This window comes from Bufo bufo, chromosome 1 (genome assembly GCF_905171765.1).
Source record: "Bufo bufo chromosome 1, aBufBuf1.1, whole genome shotgun sequence".
NCBI lineage: Eukaryota > Metazoa > Chordata > Amphibia > Anura > Bufonidae > Bufo > Bufo bufo.
The window spans coordinates 135573987-135600053 of record NC_053389.1 but is presented as its reverse complement, the minus strand read 5'-3'; the positions used below and the strand labels follow the sequence as shown (position 1 = coordinate 135600053).

At 43.5% G+C, this 26067-nt stretch overlaps 1 protein-coding gene across 1 annotated transcript; it reads right to left on the bottom strand.

Annotated features, from left to right (window-relative positions):
• Positions 1 to 10565: 10565 nt before the first annotated feature.
• Positions 10566 to 25424, bottom strand: PHF13 (PHD finger protein 13). The gene is made up of 4 exons (XM_040429894.1): positions 24973 to 25424; positions 18411 to 18512; positions 15869 to 16469; positions 10566 to 13749 (listed from the first exon to the last, which is right to left on the bottom strand). The coding sequence occupies exons 1-4, from the start codon at positions 25006 to 25008 to the stop codon at positions 13523 to 13525; spliced, it is 966 nt and encodes a 321-aa protein (XP_040285828.1). The 5' UTR covers positions 25009 to 25424; the 3' UTR covers positions 10566 to 13522.
• Positions 25425 to 26067: the final 643 nt, after the last annotated feature.

The window sequence follows — 26067 nt, the reverse complement described above, 5'->3', positions numbered from 1 at the left end:
TGAAGCTGTCTGTGAAGGATCCGTGTTGGGTCCGTGTGTTCGTTTTTTTGCTGTCTGTGTTACATCCGTGTTTCACTGACACTGAACAGCTGAAAAATAATTTTCAAAGAATCTCTTCTTAATGATCCGTGAAACATATGGCCCTGATTTGTTGTATACAATGATTTTAACCCAGTTTTTGTCATGTCTGTTGCTTTAAATAAATTTGATACATTTTAGATGTGCAGCTCCTATCTCGGTATTCTTTTTCTCCCTCTTTGAATCACATTGTGTATTGTATACCGTGAGCCGGCACTCTTAGGCTACTTTCACACTTGCGTTCAGAGCGGGTCCGTCTGGTGTCTGCACAGACGGATCCGCTCATATAATGCAGACGTTTGGATCCGTTCAGAACGGATCCGTCTGCATTATAGTTTAGAAAAAATTCTAAGTCTGAAAGTTGTTCAGACGGATCCGTCCAGACTTTACATTGAAAGTCAATGGGGGACGGATCCGTTTGAAAATTGAGCCATATGGTGTCAACTTCAAACGGATCCGTCCCCATTGACTTACATTGTAAGTCTGGACGGATCCGTTTGCCTCCGCACGGCCAGGCGGACACCCGAACGCTGCAAGCAGCGTTCGGGTGTCCGCCTGCTGAGCGGAGCGGAGGCTGAACGCTGCCAGACTGATGCATTCTGAGCGGATCCGCGTCCACTCAGAATGCATTGGTAGCTGGACGGATGCGTTCGGGGCCGCTTGTGAGACCCTTCAAACGGAGCTCACAAGCGGAGCCCCGACGCTAGTGTGAAAGTAGCCTAGCTTTAATCTGGATGTGCCCCCGCTCCTTGAATCACAGATCCGTGAAACACGGATGCAACACGGAGGGCATCTGTGGTTTTCACGGACGCATGGACTATAATGGACGTGATGGATCCGTGAACACGGACAAAATAGGGCATGCGTCTGTGCTAAAAACACTGACCCACGGACCGTGCTAAGACACATGGCTGAATACACACAATAAAATGAATGAGGACACTTCTGTCCGTGGAGAACGCGTACAGCACACGTCCGAGAAACACTGACGTGTGAGTGAGGATTAATGCTGCATCCAGTGACTGTCTTGTCTCCAGAGTTGTCCAGTAAGACTCTAATTATAGAGGATTGCACTGGGCCGATCCCAGGAATGCCAACCTCACGTTGCCTCCATAGGGAGTGTTGTGTGTCCGGGAGGAGTCTGCACACACTGTAATGTCCTGATGACTCATACAAATGACATGTAATATCACAGACTTTTACCCTAAAATATCCATTAAAGGGGTTGTCTGTGTTTGAAGGGGTTATCCAGGAAAATATATTTAGGACTTAGGCCTCTTGCCCACGACCGTATGCCCTCCGAGATATACGTGCGGGACAAAAGATATGAGTGCGGGACAATAGCACCGCGGGCGGCCCGACGTGCACAGCATCATTGTAATTTATGATGCTTTGTGCTCCCGTGCGCAAGATCAATGCTGCTCCGGGACATATGGCCCGCTCATAGACCGTATGTCTCGGAGGGCATACGGTTGTGTGCAAGAGGCCTTATCCTCAGGATAGGTCATCAGTATCCATCAGACATCCGGGACCCCTGCCGATCAGCTGTTAGAAGAAACCTTGAGCACCGCAGCCTCCTCCTAGGCCAGTGACGTCACTGTATATCGGTAACGTGGCCTAGTTACAGCTCAGCCCCATTCAAGTCAATAGGGCTGAGCTGCAATACCACATACTGCCACTATACGATGTACGGCGCTGTCCTTAGAAAGCTGACGGAAGCCTGCATTGCTTACCGTAGTTTCGGTGATCACAGCGGCTCTCTAACACAGCTGATCAGTGGGGATGCTGGAACTTGGACCCTCACTGATATGATAATGATGACCTATCCTGAGGATAAGTCATCATTATCTTTTCTGGGATAACCCCTTTAAACATAATTATAACAGGTATGGAAGGTAAAAGTTATACTTCTGCTCCAAAAACCCTCCTCTTCAGCACCGCCGTACCAATCCTAATCACTGCAACCATAATAAATAGCATGCTTTTGCCTGCTGAGATTACGCCCCACTTCATGTGCTGCCATATGGTGCTTCAATACAACACCATATTTTACCCTCATAATATTGTACATCTGAGGGAGAATATAGATTTCTTTTTTCAGATTACATATCCTGAGATGTATGGTTCCACTTATAGAAATACAGGCGGTATTATGTATTATGGCGCTACACAACTTTACACCAGTCTTCTCTGTAGTACCAGTCAGCACCTCTAAGGCCCCTGATCCACGGAGCTTTCAGGGGTAACTAAATCAAAGAGCCTAACTATCCGATTATACTCATATTCAGCCAAACATGTATGTGCATTCAAAAGGGAGAGAGCAGAGGTGTCTGGCAACAGCTTATCTCATGGAAGAGCAAAAGGATCAGGCGAAAATATTAATTTTTCCCGATCCTTCTGTCCCCCCACATCATCAGTCATGGAGAGTTGGGAGCTCCCAATACACATTACACTGTTGGATGAACCAGCGGGTGCAGCTGACATACATTAATGTGTAGGGGGGCCTTAAAGGGGTTGTGCACATTTGGTGGCGGTTTTTGGAACACGCCCACTCCTGGACAGACCTGCTTCCCGATACTGACTCCTGGCTCCTGCGCTTTCCAACCTCTGCTTCGCCGCTTGGGTCCTCGGTTTGACGCCGCTGCATCCAATCACTGGCCGCAGCAGTGACCTGCTCCTCTTGCATCTCCTGACAACCACTTAACAACTGAGGGGTAGAGTACGATTGTAAAGAACAGTGTAATCCAAATAATTTCACTGCAAATGTAAGCCTTACTTTATATTTACCTTTGTATGGAGACAGGTTAGGAACCATTTCAATACAGAACTGATGAAGAAATTCAACCAAATTTATGCATAGGAAAACTGGAGCAATTACCCATAGCAACCAGAGGGCCTTTAGAAAATGGCAGCTGGACTCCAGTTCCTATGGGTAACTTTCCTATACTTATGTCTAGTGCTTGGTGCCATATGAGCAATATAACATATAAAGAAATAACGACAACCACTTAAATATGGTGCAAAATGGCCACGGTCCTTTATTAAGGGTTACATAAAATATTAATCATGAAATCATCAATAAATCATTTAATAAAATAAACAATAATCCATCAGTAATGTCCACAATTGTCCCCCTAGCAAAGCTGGGTGACTAACCCTCCTCTGGTTCCGGACCGCGACTTGTAAATTGGGGAGGGAGGGGGCGGCGCGACGTCTTCTCTCTTCCAGGTTCGGCAATGGACAAGGCTCCAGACCCGCCAAACACCTTCTTAAATACTTGAATCTTCAGGTGTTAGAGCGGCCAATCAGAAAGAGGCGGAAAACCGGTACCCCAGTAACAGGTAGGCAACGATGAACCAATCACAGCTCTTCCTTAAATCACCTCAGATTAGCTGAAAAATAAATGGCAGAAAACAAGCACAAAAAGGGGGGGAGAAATGTGACAGAACTACTACTCCCAATATACTCAATGACACCATGGTGGGAATCCGGCATACGCCTTTGTGCCCATGGTCATGGTGCCATATGAGCAATAAAACAATATAACATATAAAGAAATAACGACAACTACTGGCCGCGGACCTTTATTAAGGGTTACATAAATTATTAATCATGAAATCATCAATAAATAATCATTTAATAAATAACCAATAAACCATCAGTAATGTACACAATTGTCCCCCCAGCAAAGCTGAGCTGGGTGACTATAACCCACCAGACATGCGGGTATTAACCCGCATGTCCCCCACTAACAACCGTGGCCTTATCCATCATGTCCTGAATATCAGTGTTAAAAATATCCAAGCCAATATCGGACAAATGTACTAAATCGTCCCGATAAAGGCCACTAATAAAACCTTCCAACTCCGTATGTCTAAATGACCAGCCATTCAATCTTGGAAGATATTTCTCTAAATTTGTATTGACCTTTTTCTTGATATTCTCTATAAACCCAAACTGATCACCCTTCCATATTAAACGAGGGATGATCTCTGAGAAAATGAACATGACCTCAGGCAACAGGGACTTAATACAGCTCAAGTCTTTTTTCATTTGATCAATCAATTCAGTAGTTTTAATTTTTCCCAAATGGTTCCCCCCAGCATGGATTATTAACACATCTGGCTGGGGTAACGACTGTGGCTCACCTCTCAAAATTGGAAGGATTTGTTTCCATCTTAAACCCCTAAAACCCAATCAAAAAATAGACGTAAATAACGAACCAAAAAACATTTTTTGCGAATAATTACGCTCAGCAGCCCTTCTTTTCGCCCAAAAGACGAATGACCCAGAATCCAAACGATCAATTGCTTTGAACCTAGAAGAGATTGATTTTCAGTTACAAAACTAACTTAGGCCGGACATATAGCTTGTATCTGTTAGATTCCCAACAGCCAATTCTCTTAATCACTGCTTCATTCAATCCTAAATTGGCTGCACCAATTCGGAAAGAATGAGACAAATACTGCTCGGAAGCCAAATTCAATGACTCTAAAAAAAAAAATCTGTATTGCATTAAATTGGTAAATTGTCACACCTGAACCATCCTCGTGTACCAGGAATGAAGCGTTACCATGAGGTCTAATTTCAAAATATAATTTCACTGTCCTCACCGGACACAATGGTGAATCTGCTAGAGCCACTAGATTAATCCAAGAACTTTTCCCCAATTGATCCGTTTTTCATTTTCTAACAAAAAAGGACACCGAACTACCACTTAACTTAATATCTTCCAATCTCAAAGGATCTATTGACCTTCTATTTGCTGCTAACAATTCACCTATGCGAAATGCGCCAAAGAAAGCAACCACAAAAGCTACTTTGAATAACAATGCCTCGTAACCTTAATATGTGCAGAATACTAAAGCCGAAACTAATCTATCCAACAGCTCGAAAGTAATCGGACGTCTACCATCCCTCCGGTTACCAGCTCTCCTAAGGCCTTTAATAAACTGCTTCACCACAAACTGAATAGAAAAAGCCTGACAACCCGCTAGTCTAAAAAAGAATGAGATACCAGCTACCGCCTTATGCAAAACCGAATAACCAAAACCGTCTTCTAACAAAGAGCAAAGAAATTGAAAAAATACGTTTAAATCAAAAGAAAAACAAAACACGTTTCTAGCTAAACAAAATTGGTACCACCTCTTCCAAGCCAAAGAATATCCCCCCCAGGTTCTAGGCGCTAAAGACTTCTGAATGAACGTGCTGATTATGTTCGGATAAGATTCCAGACCTGTTCCGCGAATGGGATTCCCACTCTCTCTGCTTGTGGCACTAGCGAAAATAATCTTTCCCACTGAGCACGGGAAAGAGAATCGGTTATATCATTGTCCTTACTTGCAATATACTTCTTTGCTTTGATCCAAACTGTCAACTGTAAATAACAATGAACTAAATAACACAACAATTTAACTACTACTTCGCTATTTGATGACAAACAATTAACTGCAAACTCCCTTATCCGAAAAAATGAAAACCCTCTTATTCCTGAAAGCATTACCCCAAATAAGTTATATAGAAGAAACCGCAGCACTCTCCTGTCTTCAATTCAGTGGAATTTATTTCACCAGCAAAAAAAAATGTGACGTTTCGACCGTAAAGGTCTTTCTCAAGCAACCCCAAATTACCCCAAATAACAAAAGAGACTACTATAGGAAATAATTCCAATAACACTAAGTTCTTAGTCAAACCGAGCTCCCTCCTCCAATCAGGCCATGGTTCAGCTGACCATTGGCCGTTTAAAAACGCTCCATAACCCCATGAACCTGAAGCATCAGTATACAAACCGATTGCACCTGCTTCCTTAAACTCTTCCTGCCAAGCACTACGACCGTTAAAATGGATTAAAACACCTCCTTAAATACTTGAATTTCCCGCTTCAGGTGTTAGAACAGCCAATCAGAAAGAGGCAGAAAACAGGTACCCCAGTAACAGGTAGGAAACGATGAACCAATCACAGCTCTTCCTTAAATCACCTCAGATTAGCTGAAAAATACATGGCAGAAAACAAGCACAAAAGGGGGGGGAGTGACAGAACTACTACTCCCAATATGCTCAATGACACCATGGTGGGACTCCGGCATACGCCTTTGTGCCCACGGGCAGGACATTAGTAGGAGGTGCATGGGACAGGCATTCAAAGAACACCGGGACACATTTATTAAGGCACTTGTGACTATTTTAGTCGAAAGTCCCCTTTTTAACTGGCCATGCAACAATAATTTGTTGCACAGCAAGTTTTGCTCTGTGTTCACCAGTTGGGCAGGACAGAGGGGGGGGGTGTCAGGGGCCTGGACTCCAGTCCCAGCAAATTTACTAACATTTACGCCTGGAAACAGAACAGGGGCTGGCATAGTTTTATCGCCAGGCACAAGGATTTCCATTAAATCTTAGGGCAGCGCAAGGGGGAAATTAGGACCGACGTAAAGAGCCAGTCTTAGTAAATGCGCCCTACTCTGTTCGGCTCTGCCTCCTCCGTTAGGGTGTAAATCAGAGTAAAATTGCCATTTAGACACTATCAATTATTGCATGTTGTTGTGGTTGGAAAAGTTGTTACTAGCTACAGGTTTGTTTTTTACTTTTTTAAGCCTCTCTTTACAGACTGAATCCTAGCCATGAACTTCAGTAGTCTCAGAATAAGGACTCATACACACAACCGTATGTATTTTGTGGTCCGCAAAAAATACGGATAACATCCGCGTGCATTCCGTATTTTAATAGGATAAGTTCTATTATTTTGCAGAATGGAAGTAAGGACCTACGGAAATGGAATGCACATGGAGTAACTTCCGTTTTTTGTTTTTTTTGCGGACCCATTAAAATGAATGGTTCCACATACTGAACAATAACGGAACAGACACGGAAAGAAAATACGTTCGTGTGCATGAGCCCTAACTATAAAAGAAATGTGAGGCAAATTAAGAAAATAGCCTAAAAGAAAAAACATCTGCAGCAACCAATGAGTAGGTTATATTTTTCAACTGTAGAACACAAAATAAAAGCTGTGCGGTGATTGGTTGCTAAATCTCCCCAATAATGTTTTATTTTACTTTTCTCATTACAGCTTCATTATATCTTAAAGGGGTTGTGTGTGATATTGTAGCTGTTCCCTTGACATCACTGGAATGGAACTGCAATTTCAAACAAACTCGTGAATAGGAGTGCCAAGTTTTTCTAGGCCTTTAACACAAAAAAATATGAAAAAAAAAAGATCACTTTTAATTTACGATGAAAAAAAGAGGTGCTATCAGTGGCGTACATAGAATAGTAAGGGCCCCGTAGCAAGAATCAAACTAGGCCCCCCACACAGGACAGAAGGGTTTCCACCTAAACCCCTTTTAATGACCCTTGGGCCATTTTTTCCACTGCCTCATATGCTCTTAGTTCTTCCTTTAGAGGGTAAAGTCCTGACCAAGTTTTCACCCACAGTAGAAGAGGAGATGATCCCAACTAGGCCCCCTCTTGCCCTGGGCCCCATAGCAGTCACATGGTCTGCCACTATAGAAGATCAAGCCTCTTTCACCACAGTTAAACATTTATTTTCTTTATTGTAAATTTATCCTGTAGTTGCATAGGCAGGGGCGTAGCGAGGGGACGCAGACGGGGAACATGCTGGGGGCTAGGGAGGGGAGCACCCACCCAGCAGTTCTTTTCACTGCCAGGTAGTTTGTTTGCATAGTGAAGCAGTTAAGTATTTGTGTTTTCTTTTTTTTTTTCTTTCATGAAGCTGGAGAGGGCAGGGGGGAGGCACAAGGAGGACATAACGCTGTGAGGGGGCACAAAAGTGGGCATAACTACAGTGAGGGGGCACAAAAGTAGGCATAACTACAGTAAGGGGGGTACAATCTGGGCCTACCTACTGTAAAGGGCACAAAGCTACTCTGTCGGGCATAAAGGTGGGCATTACTACAATGATGGGCCACTAGGAGTACTGTGTGGTAGCGGTAAGGGGAAATGCCCTAGATTAACCTATTATACATTGGGATGGCTCGGTCTTACAGGGCCAGCACAACACCCCCTCATAGGTATTTACCAGGTACAGTCACCATCCCTTCCTTATGTAATTATTCTTTTTCCTTTATCACCACAGGGACCTTGTTCCGGATCCAGAGGACATCACATCGACGCGCCAGAGACACCTTGGATGAGGTAGAACCAGTTAGGTCTTTCGTTTATTGCAAGGTGTATTGGTACCGCCATGTACCCTATGTGCCTTCACATGCTGCGGATTTTGGCGCAGAATTTTCCACGACCGAAAATCAGTTCCTTTTGTTTGAATGGAGCAGCAAACATGTGGATTTCTGCAAGTCCCATTCAGGTGAATGGAACTGATTTTCGGTCATGGAAAATTCTGCAAAATCCGCAGTGTGCATGCTCCCTTAGGCCTCTTTCACACAGGTGTCATGTTTTTTGCCCGGATAAGATGCGGGTGCGTTGCGGGAAAATGCGTGATTTTTCAGCGCGAGTGCAAAACATTGTAATCCGTTTTGCACGCGTGTGAGAAAAATCGGCATGTTTGGTACCCGAACTTCTTCACAGAAGTTCGGGTTTGGGTTAGGTGTTCTGTAGATCGTATTATTTCCTCTTATAACATGGTTATAACGGAAAATAGCATTCTTAATACAGAATGCATAGTACAATAAGGCCGGAGGGGTTAAAAAAAAAAATAATTATAATAATAATTTAACTCACCTTAATCCACTTGATCACACAGCCCGGCTTCTCTTCTATCTTCTTCTTTGCTGTGCACAGGAATAGGACCTTTGATGACGTCACTGTGCTCATCACGTGGTCCAATCACATGGTTCATCACCATGGTGAGGGACCATGTGATGCGACGTCATCACAGGTCCTTAGCCGGCAGCTCAACAGTAAAGAAGATGACAGAGATCCGCAACTACGCGATCAAGTGGACTCGGTGAGTTAATATTTTAATTTTTTTAACCCCTCCATCACTATTTTACTTTGCATTCTGTATTCAGAATGCTATAACATGGTTATAAGGGAAAATAATACAGATCGGGTCCCCAGCCCGATCGTCACCTAGCAACCATGCGTGAAAATCGCACCGCATCCGCACTTGCTTGCGGATGCTTGCGATTTTCACGCGGCCCCATTCACTTCTATGGGGCCTGCGTTGCGTGAAAAACGCTGAATATAGAGCATGCTGGGATTTTCACGCAACGCACAACTGCTGCGTGAAAATCACAGCTCATGTGCACAGCCCCATAGAAATTAATGGGTCAGGATTCAGTGCGTTCACATCACGCATTGCACCCGCGCGGACTACTCGCCCGTGTGAAAGGGGCCTTACAGTTCTTTTCTGCAACATGTGCATGGATTTATTCAAGATAATAGAACAGTTGCAGAAATGTGTGCAATAAATCTGCTACATATGAATATACCCTAATAGTATGCAAACAACTGAAGTGTGTTTCTCTATTCATATTTTGGCATGGGGGTATTGTTTTTTTTGTAAGGGTGCTTTAACACATTTTGTGCCGTTTTTCTGCATTTTTAATCACTCTTTTTTTTTTTTTTTTGCAACAGCAGCAAAAACGCCAGCCCCATGGCTGAAGGTCTATGGGAAATATGAAATGCAGGAAACTGGTACTAGCAAAGTTTTAGCCTTTCTTGCTTCTTTTCAAAAATGCAGCATGCTGGAGCTCTTGCCGTTTTGCCATCACCATCTCTAAAGGGGGTAAAAAAAAAAAAAACACAATGAAGAAAACGCTAGTGGTAAAAGACACTGGTATAGATTTATGAAAACTGTCTAAATGAGAAACTGCCTTTATCGCCCATAGTAACCAAAGTACATTTTATTTTCTAAAATTGCTAAAAAAAAATGAACGCTGAGCTCTGATTGGTTGTTACGGGCAACTAAGGCATTTTACTTTAAGGGTGCCTTCACACGCTGCAGATCTTGTTGCAGAATTTTCTGCGACTGTAAATCAGTTATTCATTTCAATGAGGCGGCAAACAGCGGGTCCACAATACATGGGCACCTGCCATGTGAACGCCGCATCACGGATGAGGACTTCTTCACTTAAATGGGTCCGCAATCCGAAAGGTCAGTGCTTCTGTGGGTTTTCTGTCCGTGCCGCTGCACCACAAAAAAGTAGTGTACCGTCGGATGCGGATCGCGGACCCCATTCAAGTGAATGAGTCAGCGCCCGCATGTGGTGGCCCAACGGTCGTGTGCATGAGGAGAAAAAGAAAGAGAAAAAGAAAGAGAGAAAGAAAGAGAGAAAGAAAGAGAGAAAGAAAGAGAGAAAGAGAGAAAGAAAGAGAAAGAAAGAGAGTTTTGACAAATGGGGCCCATAGGGGGAAATTTATTAAAACCGGTATAAAAGAAAAAACTTGTTGCCCATAGCAATCAAATTCCATCTTTCATTTTTCTAGAGCTCCTGTGTTATTTCTTGACATATAGAATAAAATGATGACTGCCCGTTGAAGTTAAAATATGGATATATTTATTTACAAATGTACAGAGTTTCACAGAAACATCTTCCTTGCAAATACACAAGTCTTGTACATCACAATGTTTTCCAGTCTGTGCTCTATGAAGCATGTTCAATGTTTCTCTCAGTCTTATTGAACAAAAAAACAAAACCGAGATAGATATATTTATATATACAAATACCTCCAATGTCGCTATCGGGAATATTACTGAGAGTAACTTTAAACAATGCAAGACCAAACACCCTAAAAGACAGAAATGAGCAAGTCATGACCAGCACACTCCAATAAAAAAAAAAATAATAATCATCTATGTACGGTAATTATTTTCAAAAAAAAAGTAAAGTTTTCTAGACAGACAATCTCTTCTGACTTGGAAATATATTCATGTACACTGGGTGCTATTGGCTCTGTTGCTTTGAAAGTAATAAGTGAACATGTAAGAAAACAAATAAAATAAAATAAGTGCACAACTGACAAGTAAGACTAACCCCATAAAACTGTGCCAAAGATGCAGACTTTAGATAGTGCCATTGTACAAATGAATGTAGGATAAAGTAGGGCGGTTTAGTACCAATGTTACAATAGTTTTCAGTGTTTGGTTACGAGACCATTTAAAAAAAAAAAAAAAAAAAAAATCTAATTTCTATAGTTAGGGGCGTTGTTTCTACGAACTTGTGATGATATACAAGCCCCTCTGTAGCCTTACAGAAAATAAAACATTAGGACACATTACCGTTTCCACACAATAGGCAGACAAATATACACAAAGATGTGTGTAGAAGACAATTACCTTATAGTTCACAACCTTGTTTTGGTCTCTTTTTTAAAAAGAACGGGTTTAAAATTTCACATAATGCTCTTACTTTGAAGTACATACTTTAAGTCTTCAAAAAAAATTAAAAATTGTCCAATAATAGTGATGGGAAAAAAATGGTGTCATAGTTGGCTAAAAAAAAAAAAAAAAAATGGCAGCAAAGGGTTTAAATGGCAAAGCAATTAAAAGTTTTTGCATAACTGAGCTGTTCTGCAGCAGCAGCTGCGGCTAACTTTCCTTCTATTAGCCAATAGGGAGACTGTACACCATTTTATACAAGTCGGGATAAAAAAAAAAATATCCGCTTATTGCCTTATTATTTATAAAGTGGGGGGAAAAAAAAAAAAAAGGAAAGTAGTTACATTTTCTGTGACATTCCAAAAAAATAAAAAAAATTCAATTGTCAACTACAACAACTAATCAAATGTGTTCCTTTTACCTTGTACTACTAGACTGAATCTCACTGGCTGCTACTCACACCACAATACTTGTGCCAAATATCAAAGGTTCAGTCAATTAAATGTAAATTGTGTAATATGACTGCCATTCCGCCTCTGCGTAACGATGGTGGTCTGGTTTAGTTCCTAGAATATAACCCACGTGTTCTTTTATTAATCCAGGCTCATGTCATTAGGTATATGGGACAAAAAATCCTAGTATATCCCCCCCCCCCCCCCCCCATATTGTGCTGGGAACAGTAGTTCAATTTCTATTGGTTATGTATTATCCGTCTCAGGTTTGTGGGAATGCAACACTTCTAGGACAACTGCAGGAGTTCTCAGTAGATGTCGGCCATTTTGTGGTCATATCTCAGATACGAGTGTGTCAGAGATTTCACAAAGAAAATGGCACCTACAGCCATAGTTTAAATTGTCCCTTAAAATTGTTAATTTGTACATTTTTATTTTTTTTCTGTTTTGACAGATTTTTCACCGTCAAGGAGAGGAATTTCCTCGGGACAACATTAGCCTTTAGAAGTTACTGGACATCCAGTCCATGGTGACTGAAAGGATGTCAACTGATGGCAAAAAATGGTGGATGGCAAGTGATGGTCTAGCAGGAAAAGTGCCTGCCGCTACTGAAAAGAAGGATTGGAATTAAGAACGTATTTAACGTCACTATTCCCCTCCCCCCAATACCCTTTCTCTTAACACCTTCTGTGAATGAAATATAATGGACAGAGGTAGATATATTTCCAGGTGTATGTGTGACATTTATTATGTTTAAAAATTTGCCAGCCTTCTGACCTGTTGAGGGAAGACAGTCTGGTCAGTACCGACACCTCCATCGGGCTTCCGATTCTGCTGAGCTCAGACTGGATCTGTTCCCTGAGTCTCTCTGTTCAGTTGCATACTGTAAATGGAACATATCCAGTCGGGACGTGAGCAGAAGAGCCTGCAGCCAGTATGAGCACACAGAGGAGACTGGGGAATCGGTGGCCTAATGGATGGCTAAGTACTGACCTTCCAACAACAGATCAGAAGGTTGCCGGATTTGTTTAAAAGCCTGGAGAAACCCTTTAACATGGAAGGTGAATTTAGCCTTCTAAGATGATAAACCTCCAAAACATTTACAAAAAAAAATAAAAAATATTTAAAAATTAAATAAAAAATAAAAAAAATCTGTAAATATAACTGACCACCTATGAGGGAAAATAACATTTATTGAAATGTTTTATATTTCTGTACAACAATCCGGCCTGTGTGTGTAGGAGCCAAAAAAAAAAAAAACTAAATGTAAAAACAACTTCAACTTCCACCTAAGTCTTTCATACTGAAAGAATTTTAGAACTAGAAAAATATTACTGTCAAACTGCAGCATTTAGATAAACTTTCAATTTTTAACAATTTTTTTTTATTATTATTTTGGTCTCGCCAGGAAAGGGCTAAAAGTTGCTATGTGGACATTTAACCCCAGTGCTGCCAGGTGTTCACGAGAACTCTTGTCGCAATAAAACAGTTCCTGTGGCCAGATTTCACGCAGGCAAAGATGGCCAACATAAAAATATTAGTTGCTAGTCTGTCAATGTGCGCATCCACGGAAAACAAATGTAGTTTATTGAAACGATACTGGTTTTATCTGCGCAGTAGTGCAGTCCTGTGTGCTTCTTTCGCTGCGTCCCTGTGCACACAATGGCTGTTCAGCTATTAGTTTTTTTTTTTTTTTTCAGTCCAAGAACAGCTTCCTACATCCCATACGTGAGCGGTTTGATCGTCGGATGTCAAATTTGGTGTCTCGGCACTTTTGGCAAACGTAGATTTCTGGAACATTGGACTTGCGGATTTTGGCACAGGACAGGTGAATCCAGGTATTGCATTCGTTGCACTCGATCATCGGCCGGCCAGCGAATGGCTTCATGCAGAAACAAGTGACAAGATGCCAAGATTCGTCATCTGCAAAAGAGCACAACAGTCAGACATCAAATATATAGAGTTACTTTCTTGGCTGGCTCATAACAGAGAACAATAGCTTCAAGACGGCAGCTTAGGAAATTGGGAAAGGGCACCAAGATCTAGGCTGCATTCAAACAACCGTGGGATGGCTGTGCCCGTGTTGTGGACTGCAAAACGCGGGCACGGGCCATGTGCACTCTATGCGGACCTATTCAGTCCAATGGGTCCGTGATCCGCAAGATGCGGCTAAAGACAGGACATATCTTTTGCTACATGGAATGGGAAGGACATGGAAGCCTCTGCTCTGGAAAAAGACGGGTCCACACCGCGCTGCGAGGTGTCCATGGTTTGTGGTCCGCAACACAGACACAACCATCACACATTCAGGTGAATGCACCCTTATTATAACGGTCTAAAAGAAAAATGCCTTTTGTTGCCCAGCAACCAATCACATTGCAGTTTTTATTTTTCAAGAGCACTATAGAAAATTAAAAAGTCACGCCGTGATTGGTTGCTATAGGCAACAAGGCAGTTTATCTTTTAGGCAGTTTCATTAATTCTCCCCTATGGTTTCCTTTATGCCAGTGACACCATGAAGCATGAACATGACATAAACCCCAATCCATCAGTGTAATTAAATTCCATAATCTGAAGAAACTTCCGCCGTCTGCCTATGGAGGCGTTGATGATTACTGCATCTTAACAGGGAAGAATAGAAGCAAAAAATAATAATTTTTCTGAATAATAAAAGTTGGCTGATTGGGAGGATAAGCACCCCGCTGTAACAACGTGCAGATTCTTATCCAAAATGGGCTCTGTTATAATTAAAGAGACATAAAATGTTGCTGGCGACGAGCAGCATAAGGGATTAGGAAATTCCCGGGGCCTTCATTGGCATGCTGGGTGGTAAAGGGCCAAGCAACAGGAGACAAAGACGTTGTTAGGACCTGACAACTGTATAGGCATGTGATGTACTATGCTCTACGATTTGAAAAAACCTTTTATAAAATCTGGATTATCAGATATTACCGTAGATGACCAGAATAATTTTACCAGTAGACAGAAAAGCACATTTTTAAAGATGGCTACATGGCCTTGCGGCTTTGTCCACTCAAGTGACCCATCGGCCTAAAAATTTGCTCATACTGGCAAAATAATTTCCCTTTGAATCAGCATTTGATAATCCATCATTCCTGTTAGTCTAGAACGGAAGACAGCTTTTGTTAACCTGTTTGCCAACTGTTGCTAGAGTAGACAAAATGGCCGCCTGCACTGAGGCCCAAGCTTGATGATAAGTAGCAAAATAGCCACAGCCCCTAAACAGTGAAGGTAGACATTTTAATATGCGTACACAACGGTCTGGAGAGTCCGGTTTGGCAGGATTTTTACAAAAGTTACCGAAGGCCACAGGACAGGCAGCCATTTTGTTTGCAACCACTTTGATGAAAAATATGGGTTAAAAATATTTTCACAATTCCCATATATCCATCATAGACGGGTATATAATAATGCCACATTATCAGTTGACAGACTCTGGCAGGAATGCATTTCTAGGAAAGTTACTCGTCTGGCTTGACAAATCCTAAGAGCCACACCGGCAAAATAATTTCTTGTTAACCCATGGTGCATTACCAGCTCAAAGCTACCAGTTATTAATCACAAACCTCACAGAACCAGACCAGAGGAAACAAACGTTATGCACTTTCTAGCCTACAATGGAAAATGTAGGCTGGTGGTTGCTACCTTCCACTACCTTTGATACACAAGGGTTGGCTGAATGTGGGCAGCCATTTTGTGGCTGAGGTTATTATGTACATGAGGCGGTAGCTTGATAAATGCCTAGGAATACAGGCAATATCTGCTTACAAACCAAAAGAGAGAATAATCTGAAAGACACAGCTGTAAGCAGTGGCAGCCATTTTGTGCACTGGACTGATAATATCCATAACATGGCAGCCAAAGTGCAATAAATCTATTAATGGAACAGGTCACTAAATTAGGGCTTCGGTATAACACTGAACAAACAAGTGTAATTATGCCAATTGATGGTGGTTGAGGGTGGTGCAAGATATGTTGTTAGTTACCTGGTAAAGCCAATCCCACCTATGAGCAATCTTACCTGAATCCACCATGATGTCCTCATCATTCCCTGTGCCGTCTTCGTCCCGGAACACCACCTGCTTTCCCTGCCGTATGACCGTTCGCTTGCCCAGGTTCACCTCTGAGTACTCAGTCTTTATTTCCTCTGCGTCGTCAGAGGTCATGGTGATGGAGGCACTGTCCATACTATTATTACAACTCTCAAATACTGGGTCTGGGGTCTCTTGCTTTAGGGACATTTTTAGGTCCAGTGCATGGTCTAGGACTGGAGCGGGCATGCTCTCTTCCGGCGATGAGTCCTCTGGCTCTATTTTTATGATGGCTTTCATGTATTCTTCCTCTTTTGCGACTTGTTGCTCCTTTTTCTTCATCTTTTTCTTTTTCTTTATTTTGTCCAGTTTCTTCCGGTCCAAGAGGAAGCTGCTGAGCTTGGAGTGCTTCAGCATGGAGGGGTAGGAGCAGTCATGTTTTAGCTCCCCAAAGCTTCTTCGCTTTTTGATCGGCAAAACCCCAGCCGAGGAGACGTCATGGAATCTGGAATCCCAGCTATCGCTGTCTACGGTGCTTCCGGTGCTGTTTGGAGGGCTGGAGCCAGCTCTAAGAGGGGACTCCTGAGGAGACTATTTAAAAAAAATAAAATAAATGATCACCCCTTACTCGAGATATCTCAGATACAAAAATACTTTTGTTAACCTAATTTCACATTGACAAAAAAAAAAATTTAAAATCACTATTCATAAGAAAATCAATAATTCAGTAAACATTAAAAAATGGCACAGATTCTTTACCCTGGAAGGAATTTTATACTGCACCCAATGCCACCACCTGCTGCTGAGTAATGCATGTTGTATGCGTTATCACTTTTTATCATATTGACCAACTGAATATCTTTACAGGATTAGCACTGTGATGGACCCATATATACAAGAATATAACTACTATAATACCACCTCTAATGTACAAGAATATAACTACTATAATACTGTTCTCTATGTACAAGAATATTACTGTAATACTACCTCTAATGTACAAGAATATACCTACTATAATACTAGCCACTATGTAAAATAGAACTACTATAACACTGCCCCCTACATACAAAAATATGACTACCGTAACACCGCTATAGACAGGAATATAAATACTATATTACTACTCCCACCATGTACAAGAATACTTATCTATAAAGGCAAGGACATTTCCTGAACTATGCTCTGCAAGTTATTGCTGGGAAAAAAATATATAAAATCAAGCAAAATATATAAAGTTGCCTAAAATATTCACCCTGTGAAAGGTTAATCACCATTACCTGCAGTTTGGGTGGTGGCAGCCATTTTGTGGGCTGAACGAAAGCTAAGCTTTCCAGTTTTTGAGGAAATGATCAGTGACTCACAATGCTCATCTCACAGCCAGGTCATCACCACTTTGTGATGTCACTGGCGTTTTGAAAAACCTTGGATATGTACCACCACAAAATGTCCGCCGTCACAGCAAAACGACAGCCAGATTCACTGACTAGCCAGATTATATTTACTGCTATAATAATATACCTAAAAAAAAAAAATGGAGTCAGCGGAAAAGGAATATTTATAAAAAATGTGGGCTTTTTTCCCCTCCCATTGCCTCTGTAAACCAGACAGGGTCTCTTTCACCAACACAAACTCCCTAACCCTGCCTGCACATTCCCGGAGGGATCCTTCCCACATTCAATGGTTACATTCACTTGTACCAATGCAAAGTTTGCCAGAAAGACCTATAAGCCTGTGTAACCGCACATATTTTTTCCTCCTCCTTTATGGCTGCGTGCTTGTTAATTTACGATGCAATTTGAGATGGCTCCCCCGGTCTCCTGCAGCCCCTTCACTCAGGAGGCAGAGAGATCCGTTCAGCCCGATGAAGAGGTCTTTAAGAGGAGAAAATGGTGCACATGGCATTGTCATAGTTGCTGGGCATATTAGACACACTTATCTTAAGTCTGGGGGCCTTTTACTTCAATCATTTGGAGTCCTTAAAGGGGTTATCCAATTTCTGAAACAGCCCCCCCTATGTGCCGAGCCCCTCACCAGCAACATACTTACCCGCTCCCGGTCCCCACACCGCCGCTTCTCCCTGTACACGGATGAAAACATCCGGTGTTGGGGGGGAGCAGCCAATGGCAGGCGGGAACAAGCCTCCCTAGCATTGCGGGTGACGTTAGGGAGGCTCGTCCCGTCTGCTCCCCCCTGACACCAGATGTTTTCATCCGTGTACAGCGAGAAGCAGCAGCAGAGGTGCGGGGACCAGGAGCGGCGCAGGGAGGAGGGTAATTATAGTACCTGTGAGGGGCCCGGCACATGGGGAGCTGTTTCAGAAATTGGATAACCCCTTGAAAAGGGATTATCTAAGTTTTTGTTTTTACAAATTGGCATGGATAGTGTTATAATAGTAAAAAAAAAAAAAAAAAAAAAAAAAAAGTTACTTATAATCCCCTCAAACCCCCTCTGTTCCAGTGCCACCTATCTACAGACTTCAATGTCATCAGGAGATCGTTCTTACTGAAACTACCGCGTATGACGACTTACCTCTTCTGGGTATGGTATGTATCCTGCATATGCCAGCACAAACGTACAGAACTTATTGAAGTCCTCCACAGTCCTCCTCCGTCTGTAGTTTGGTGTTCCATCCTAAAATATAATAAAAATAATCTTGTGTAAGAACCAAGTTCTCATCCATATATGTCTTAAACCTCACATAGACGTCTGTGGAACACGGTCCGCGAGATACCGGACAGGCATTGCAGGAGCGCACTGCGTCATTGGTTGCTATGACGCCGTGCGCTTTGTGCCGCAGCAGTACAGTAACACGCTCGTATGATCTATACCAGTGTTTCCCAACCAGTGTGCCTCCAGCTGTTGCAAAACTACAACTCCCAGCATGCCCGCACAGCCAAAGGCTCTCCAGGCATGCTGGGAGTTGTAGTTTTGCAACAGATGGAGGCACACTGGTTGGGAAACACTGATCTATACAAGTGTATTACTGTACAGCAGCGGCAGCACGAAGCGCACGGCGACATAGCAACCAATGACGCCGTGCGCTCCTGCAATGCCTGTCCGGTATCTCGCGGACTGTGTTCCACGGACGTCTGCATGAGGCTTTAGCCAATGTTAAAGGGGTTTTCTGGGAGTTAAAGGAGTATTCCGGTTGTAATAAGTTATCCCCAAACGTTTGGCTATTTCCACCAGTCCTACAGAGAGGAGCAGAGCGACAGTGCATCTACTGGACCTGCTGATCCATCCAAATCCTGGCACCCCTGTCAGCAGGAAGGAGCCCAGGCACGCCTCCTGCCACAAAATGTCCACCCGCCCCTCCTACATCACATCCCAGCCATAACTCTGCCCCCCTTTTCCCTGCTCCCAGCAGGAGGGCATGTCTGGGCTCCTTTCTGCAAGAGTGACGCCCCTCTTGGCATCTTACTGGCTCATTTGCATACCAAATAAACTGGATTTTCAGAAGATAGAAAACATCCCATGATGCAAAAGGACAATTAAATAAGACAATAATATCCCACAACCACAGTGAATCTTTCTGCAAGTGGACATGAATCAAAACTTCATGTGGCCCCTGGATTAAACAAGGTTGAGCACTTTTGAAAGTCACAGCCAGCTAGAAGCAATACCAGCAGGAGCCAGATGGTGAAGCTGAATCTCACAGATACATTGATGCAATACCAGGAGAAACCTCATGGTGGAGCTGAGCCTCACAGCCAAAGAGATGCAATACCAGGAGAAACCTCATGGTGGAGCTGAGCCTCACAGCCAAAGAGATGCAATACCAGGAGAAACCTCATGGTGGAGCTGAGCCTCACATCCATACAGAAGCAATACCAGAAGAAACCTCATGGTGGAGCTGAGCCTCACAGCCATATAGAAGCAATACCAGAAGGAACCTAATGGTGGAACTAAATCTCACATACATATAGAAGCAATACCAAGAGAAACCTCATGGTGGAGCTAAACCACACAGTCATATGTAAGCTATACCAGGAGAAATGTCTTGAAGGAGCTACTATTCATCAACATCCTAATGAAGACTGCAGCAAGTATGTCTGGTATTACTTATGCACAGTACACAAACACATACCCATCGTATGAACTAAGTTTTATAAAAGCACAGACCATTAATAATGGCAATAATATGTTCATAGGATAACATGTAATCAAGTCCCGTCACCTCAAACACAGGCAAAGCGTGTGTTCACATACTTAGTCCTACAGAGTCCGCACCCTTATTAACATACACATTCAATAACAGCAGTGAACACACAGCTAATAAAACCAAATGGCAAGCTCCACTTATGAAAGCCCGGCACAGATCAGTGGGCCCCCTAGTGGACATGGCAGCACTGCAGCACAAGGAAAGTGCTGAATCTGCAAGCCGGCCCACAATTAACCCTTTATGACAGCACTCGCACCTGTCCACAACCTGCACACAAATATCTCACAGTCAGGCAAGGCAATGTTATAATACGAGGTCTTGACAGAAGACGACTCATTCTAGTATATCAGTGTCTGCAAAAGCCCAATGTGTCCACCATTATGGATTATCGGCGATAATTTATCGCCCATCGATCCCAGGCTCCCCGACAACAGATATCCTTATACCCTAACTTCCAGCATCTCTCATACAAGCTTCTGGAAAAGCTTGGTAGTTGCATTTGAAGCTGCTGTGATGGTGGCCATAATGGTTCCCACCCAGCTTTCCCAGATACAGACACGATTATGACACAATTTTTAGCAACTTGACACTAAAGGAGCCCTTTTTATGGTGTAAATTCGCTAATAATGAAAAGCTGTGGGGTTATTTAAAGGGGTCCAGCACTTAAAGAGTGAGGCAAGGACTACAACATCCAAAATCCTGTCCCAAACTGGCATCAGGCGTCAACAAAATGGTGCCAGGAACAACCACCCATAATAATGCTGTCCATATATAAACTACAGAGGGCGGCAAGACAACGGGAGGAGGGCGATATTCTTGAGGTGATCTCCATTAGAATCTTCCCTGCAGATCCCAACAGGACCTCAGCAATGGCTGAGGGGAAGGAGAAGACATGTCAACCTGGACTGTGTCTATAAACAAGGGTTACAAGACCAGCGGCTGATGGCTGCCACATCTAGGGTCACCCCACTGAGGAACACGACCACTAGACTCAGTCTAAAATGGCTGATAACAGGGATCAATACCTCAAATTCAGCAGCACGTATTAGACATTGAGGCGTGCAGTAGATCGAACTATCCTACATTGTCCCCTCCAATATGACCTACAGAGATCAGACTGACCCCACTGCCCTCCTTACAGGGGGTATCTATTGGTCCTCAGTCCGTAACTGGGTGTCAGGAGCCTTGGGGGGAGGTCTTCAAGGGTGGTACCATTGTGAGATACCATACAATAAGAGCTGGCCGACCTCAATGGGTTAAATAATGCTAGGGAGGTTACACGCACATGTAGACAGTATATATATAGAAACATACACAGCACATACGTACATATCTACACAGAGCGAATACATATACACACCCACATGAATACAGAACAGAAATGATATATATATATATATATATATATACACACACACACATACTTTCTGAACACATACGTATATAGACATCACATACATACATATACAGAATACATATACAGGAGACACACAAATATATGCAGAACACATACATATACACACACAGCACATATATACTCTCTATACACATACGTATAAAGCACATATACACATCACATACATACCTATACAGAATATACAGCACTGACACACACATATACATGTATGCAGAACACATACATATGCAGCACATATATACATATACAGAATACATATACAGCACTGAGACACACACACACATATAACATGTATGCAGAACACACAGCACATATATACCTATACAGCACAGACACACACACACACACACATACATGTATGCAGAACACATATATATATACAGCACATATATACCTATACAGCACAGACACACACACACATATACATGTATGCAGAACACATATATATATATATATATACAGCACATATATACCTATACAGCACAGACACACACACATACATGTATGCAGAACACATATATATACACAGCACATATATACCTATACAGCACAGACACACACACACACATATACATGTATGCAGAACACATATATATATATACAGCACATATATACCTATACAGCACAGACACACACACACACACACACACATATACATGTATGCAGAACACATATATATATACACAGCACATATATACCTATACAGCACAGACACACACACATATACATGTATGCAGAACACATATATACTCTCTATACACATACGTATAAAGCACATATGACGATGCACAGTTTAGGAGCTATCGCCTATATACTAGTACACCTGAAACATAAAGTATGTATATCTGCAGTGTAGAAGACCCCACTGTGGAGCCCCCCTTATGCTGTCCAGACAGACCGGGATTCCTTTGCGATCAGCCCCATCTGGACAGCACGTCTGCTCCACACAGCACAGACAAGACTTGTACATGTAGTGCAGCGATATAGGGATTGTCTGCGATCACGACTCGTCGGACCGCCACATACCTGTCCAGTGCCATAAGGGGGGCCGATAATTAACGCATCGCTTGATCAGGTACGTGGTCACATTAAGAGACGGTAAACGTCCTGACCTTGAATACAGCAGCCCAGTGATCAAGACAACACATCTGCAATAGTAAAGCTTCTAAGACCCCCAGCCCGACCACCCTAAACATATTTAAAAGGAAATCTACGTCAGGACTAAGGATGGCTAAACTGTGATTAATGAATAGAATGCGAGCCTATGGATATAACACAGACAAGATCAGACCACTGCCAGACTAAACTGCCATCAAAGGGGTCCTGGTCAGAGGGGGGGGGGGGGGGGGGGGGGTATATGGCTAACAGTAGCACTGCAGCCTTAAGGGACATCCCTGGTGACACTGTATAGGAGGAGACTGGAGGAGAGCCCAAGGGAGGAGCGTGGCTGTGACTGACAGTTAACCCTTAAAGCCCCTTTGGTCTTGAAGCAAATGCTGAGACAAGGCAGTGAGATATCCAGGAGATCTGAACTGACTGGGCAGAAACAAACCCCAGTGGAAATTCATGGAGAGGAGCACTGGGTTTCCCTCTGAAGAGCCCAGGAGCCACAATGTAACAATAAACATTCAGATACATTGTAACAACCAGAGCACCATGTAACAGATCACAGGTGACAGGGCTCTATAGAGCTCAAACTACTACACCCCAGTCTATAAGCATCCAGATTCTAGAGGGGGCTTCTTATTACCCCCCCTTCCCCCCTGTAGACTGGGATCCTCAGGGATACAATGTAACAATAAACATTTAGATACATTGTAACAACCAGAGCACCATGTAACAGATCACAGGTGACAGGGCTCTATAGAGTCAGTCTCTAGCACAACCCTAAAACTCTACTACACCCCAGTCTATAAGCATCCACATTCTAGAGGGGGCTTCTTATTAACCCCCCCTGTAGACTGGGATCCTCAGGGATACAATGTAACCAGCAACTCCTCCTCCTGGCTCCTGTCCAGACACACAATAACCATTTTAATGTTTGATTGTTGCTAAAATGAGGCTAGGACAGGGGCAGAAGTGGCTTTCTAGGGCTGACCCTTGTCTAATAAAAGAGTGAGGGGCTCTACAAGGACTGGCCAGGCTGATTAAGATTTAAAGAAAATGGTCACAGCAGGAGCTGCCCCCTCCCCCACTAACACATTGTGGGTCTCTCTATATCACATATAAATGTACAATACACTGTATTGATAGACATCTAATGGCTAAATCCTATAAAGTCAAGACAGAAGAGGGAGAGGGGGGTAAATGAGGAAGGACCCCCACCACTTCCTGCATATACACCGACTCCCCTGCTTTGTGACCCAAGGGGAAGGGGGGATGGGGCACCCCTATCAGATGTCAGCACCCCAAAGGACAAGGACCCCTCAACCCTCTTCATACTGAGCCACACAAAGCAGATAAGGAATACTAGAGGGAGTGGGTGTAGTCTAGATCATCTGGCTCCCCTGATCTCCTGCATTTCTCTATAACCAGGGGCTCATAGGAACCTCTCCAGGGGGGCATTTTGCACTTCAATATGGGGGTTCATACTTTTAAAATACTCAATCAAACCACCCATCCCCCCCCCCCCAGCCACACTCTGGAGTGACATCTTGATCTTACACTAAACAAGTGGGGTGCAATAGGTTTCCCCTCATCAGCACCCACACATTGCCCCAGTGGAGGTATACCAGAGACCAGTCGACATGATCATGGAGGACTACATGGGTGGCAGGCTGGCAGCTGCTTGCACAGTGCAGGACTTTACTGTCTGGGTTGGAAAAGATTCAAATAAAGTCAAGTAAAAACTGTAAAAACAAGCTTTGGGGGGCAGGGAAGGGTCCCCCATAACAGTCCAGTCCTGACCACAGAACTGGGGTGATCGCCTATGTGGAGAGAGCTGCTTCACCACCACTACCCCCTCCCCCCAGTCTGCCACCAGGTCCACAAGATCTCACACACCCTCACTCTATTCTAATCAATCGACTACATCAAGGGGGTACTTACCAGCCAGATACCCCCCTAGCCCCCCAAAATGTGAGCTTGGTCACGCCTCACAGTCCTGGCTGTGGAGTGCATTCAAGATGGTGATTTTCGGGGGATCACACTGCCAGGCTTAGATACCTGGAGAGCACAATCCATCCCACAGACAATAAAGACACCTACAAATGGACTACAGGGGAAGAGGGGGCTGCCAGGGGCTACAGGCAGGCACATGGGGGGCCCTTCTCAGGGGCCACAGAAACACTTTTTTGTTGCAAGGACAAGATGGCGTAAGTTGTAACGAGAGATGGGTCAGGGAGTAATAGGGCTGATCTGGTAGACAGCACAGCATTCGGGTGCACAAGTACAGCTCCATACATTGCTATGGGTGGGGGAGGGTGCAGTGGGGTACACACACACAAGGGGTGCTGGGGGGGGGGGGCTGCCCTGATGCCTGCATGGCCAAAGCAGAAATAAAATCAACTTACCTCTGAATCAAAAGTTGAGGATGATGCAGTATCCATGAGTGGGGGCTGTGGGGGGGCAAAGGAACCAGGAGAGGCAGTCCAGGGGGGAGGGGGGTGATCTACAAAAGGTAGGTGATCCAGGGAATGTGTCGGTCAAGGGATGGGGGGGGGGGGGGATTCACCCCTTTAATCTGTCGGGGGTCTTCCTGCAAAAGTTGGGGTGCAATCCGAGGGAGGGTCAGGTGTCCTGCCCAGGCACATCCAAGCTCTCTCCAAACCGTCCTCAGGGCTGAGTCAGATCATATCTTCACACCGAGCCAGCGACATATAACCAAAGAGGCAAAACCGCCCCCCACACCGAATCCCAAACTGCCTGCTGCCACCCCCCAAAAAAAGAAGCTCGCACTGTGCAACAGCCCCCGCCAACTCCTCCAGCTTTCAATGGATATCTCGTTTTCTTTGCTCTCTTCTCACCCTCCTAGTCTCTTCTGATGTCACTGACAATTTGCTTTTGTTAATCTCTCCTCCTTGGTAGGATTGGTCAGTCTCTGGAGGAAATCTCCCACAGCGCAGAGGACGCCGGGATATGTAGTTTTTTTTTTCCTTTCTCCGCTGGCAGAGGGTAGATATTTTTTTCATTTTTTTTCAATAAGCTTTATTGGCAACGGACAAAAGTTGTCTAAGGTTGTTTTAAAAATGCGTTATCGGCGTAGGATATATCGCATACCGTTGTTTTTTTTTTGTTGTTTTTTTTTAAATCTAACTTTATAGAAAACTTGCTGTTTGCTCTATTAGAGTGTTTGAAGGGATTTTTGTTTCGTGATGCACTGGTCGTAGGAGCATGGTGGGCGTGGAGGAGCCATAAATCAGATAATAGGTCAAAGCCTTGAGCTGCAGGCTGGTTTGCTGGGCATGGCTGTCTGTCTGTTGCCATGAGGTGCTTAGGTCACATCAATGGAGGGGGGGGGGAGTAGGAGGTGGGTGAGGGGTTTCCTCCTCTGAGGGGGAAATAATCCAGAAAACCATGGTGAAATGCAAGGAGTCTCACTGTGTGACCCTTGTGAGCAGTCGATAAAGTTTATTCAATTGTAACATGTAATTATAGGTCCTCACACT

Excerpts from the sequence above, each read along its gene's own strand:
- PHF13 (XM_040429894.1), bottom strand. The coding sequence starts at position 25,008 with ATGGATACTGCATCATCCTCAACTTTTGATTCAGAG. Across the intron at positions 16,470-18,410 it reads ACATACCATACCCAGAAGAG|TCTCCTCAGGAGTCCCCTCT; the intron begins GTAAGTCGTCAT and ends TTTTTTAAATAG. Across the intron at positions 13,750-15,868 it reads GGACATCATGGTGGATTCAG|ATGACGAATCTTGGCATCTT; the intron begins GTAAGATTGCTC and ends GCTCTTTTGCAG.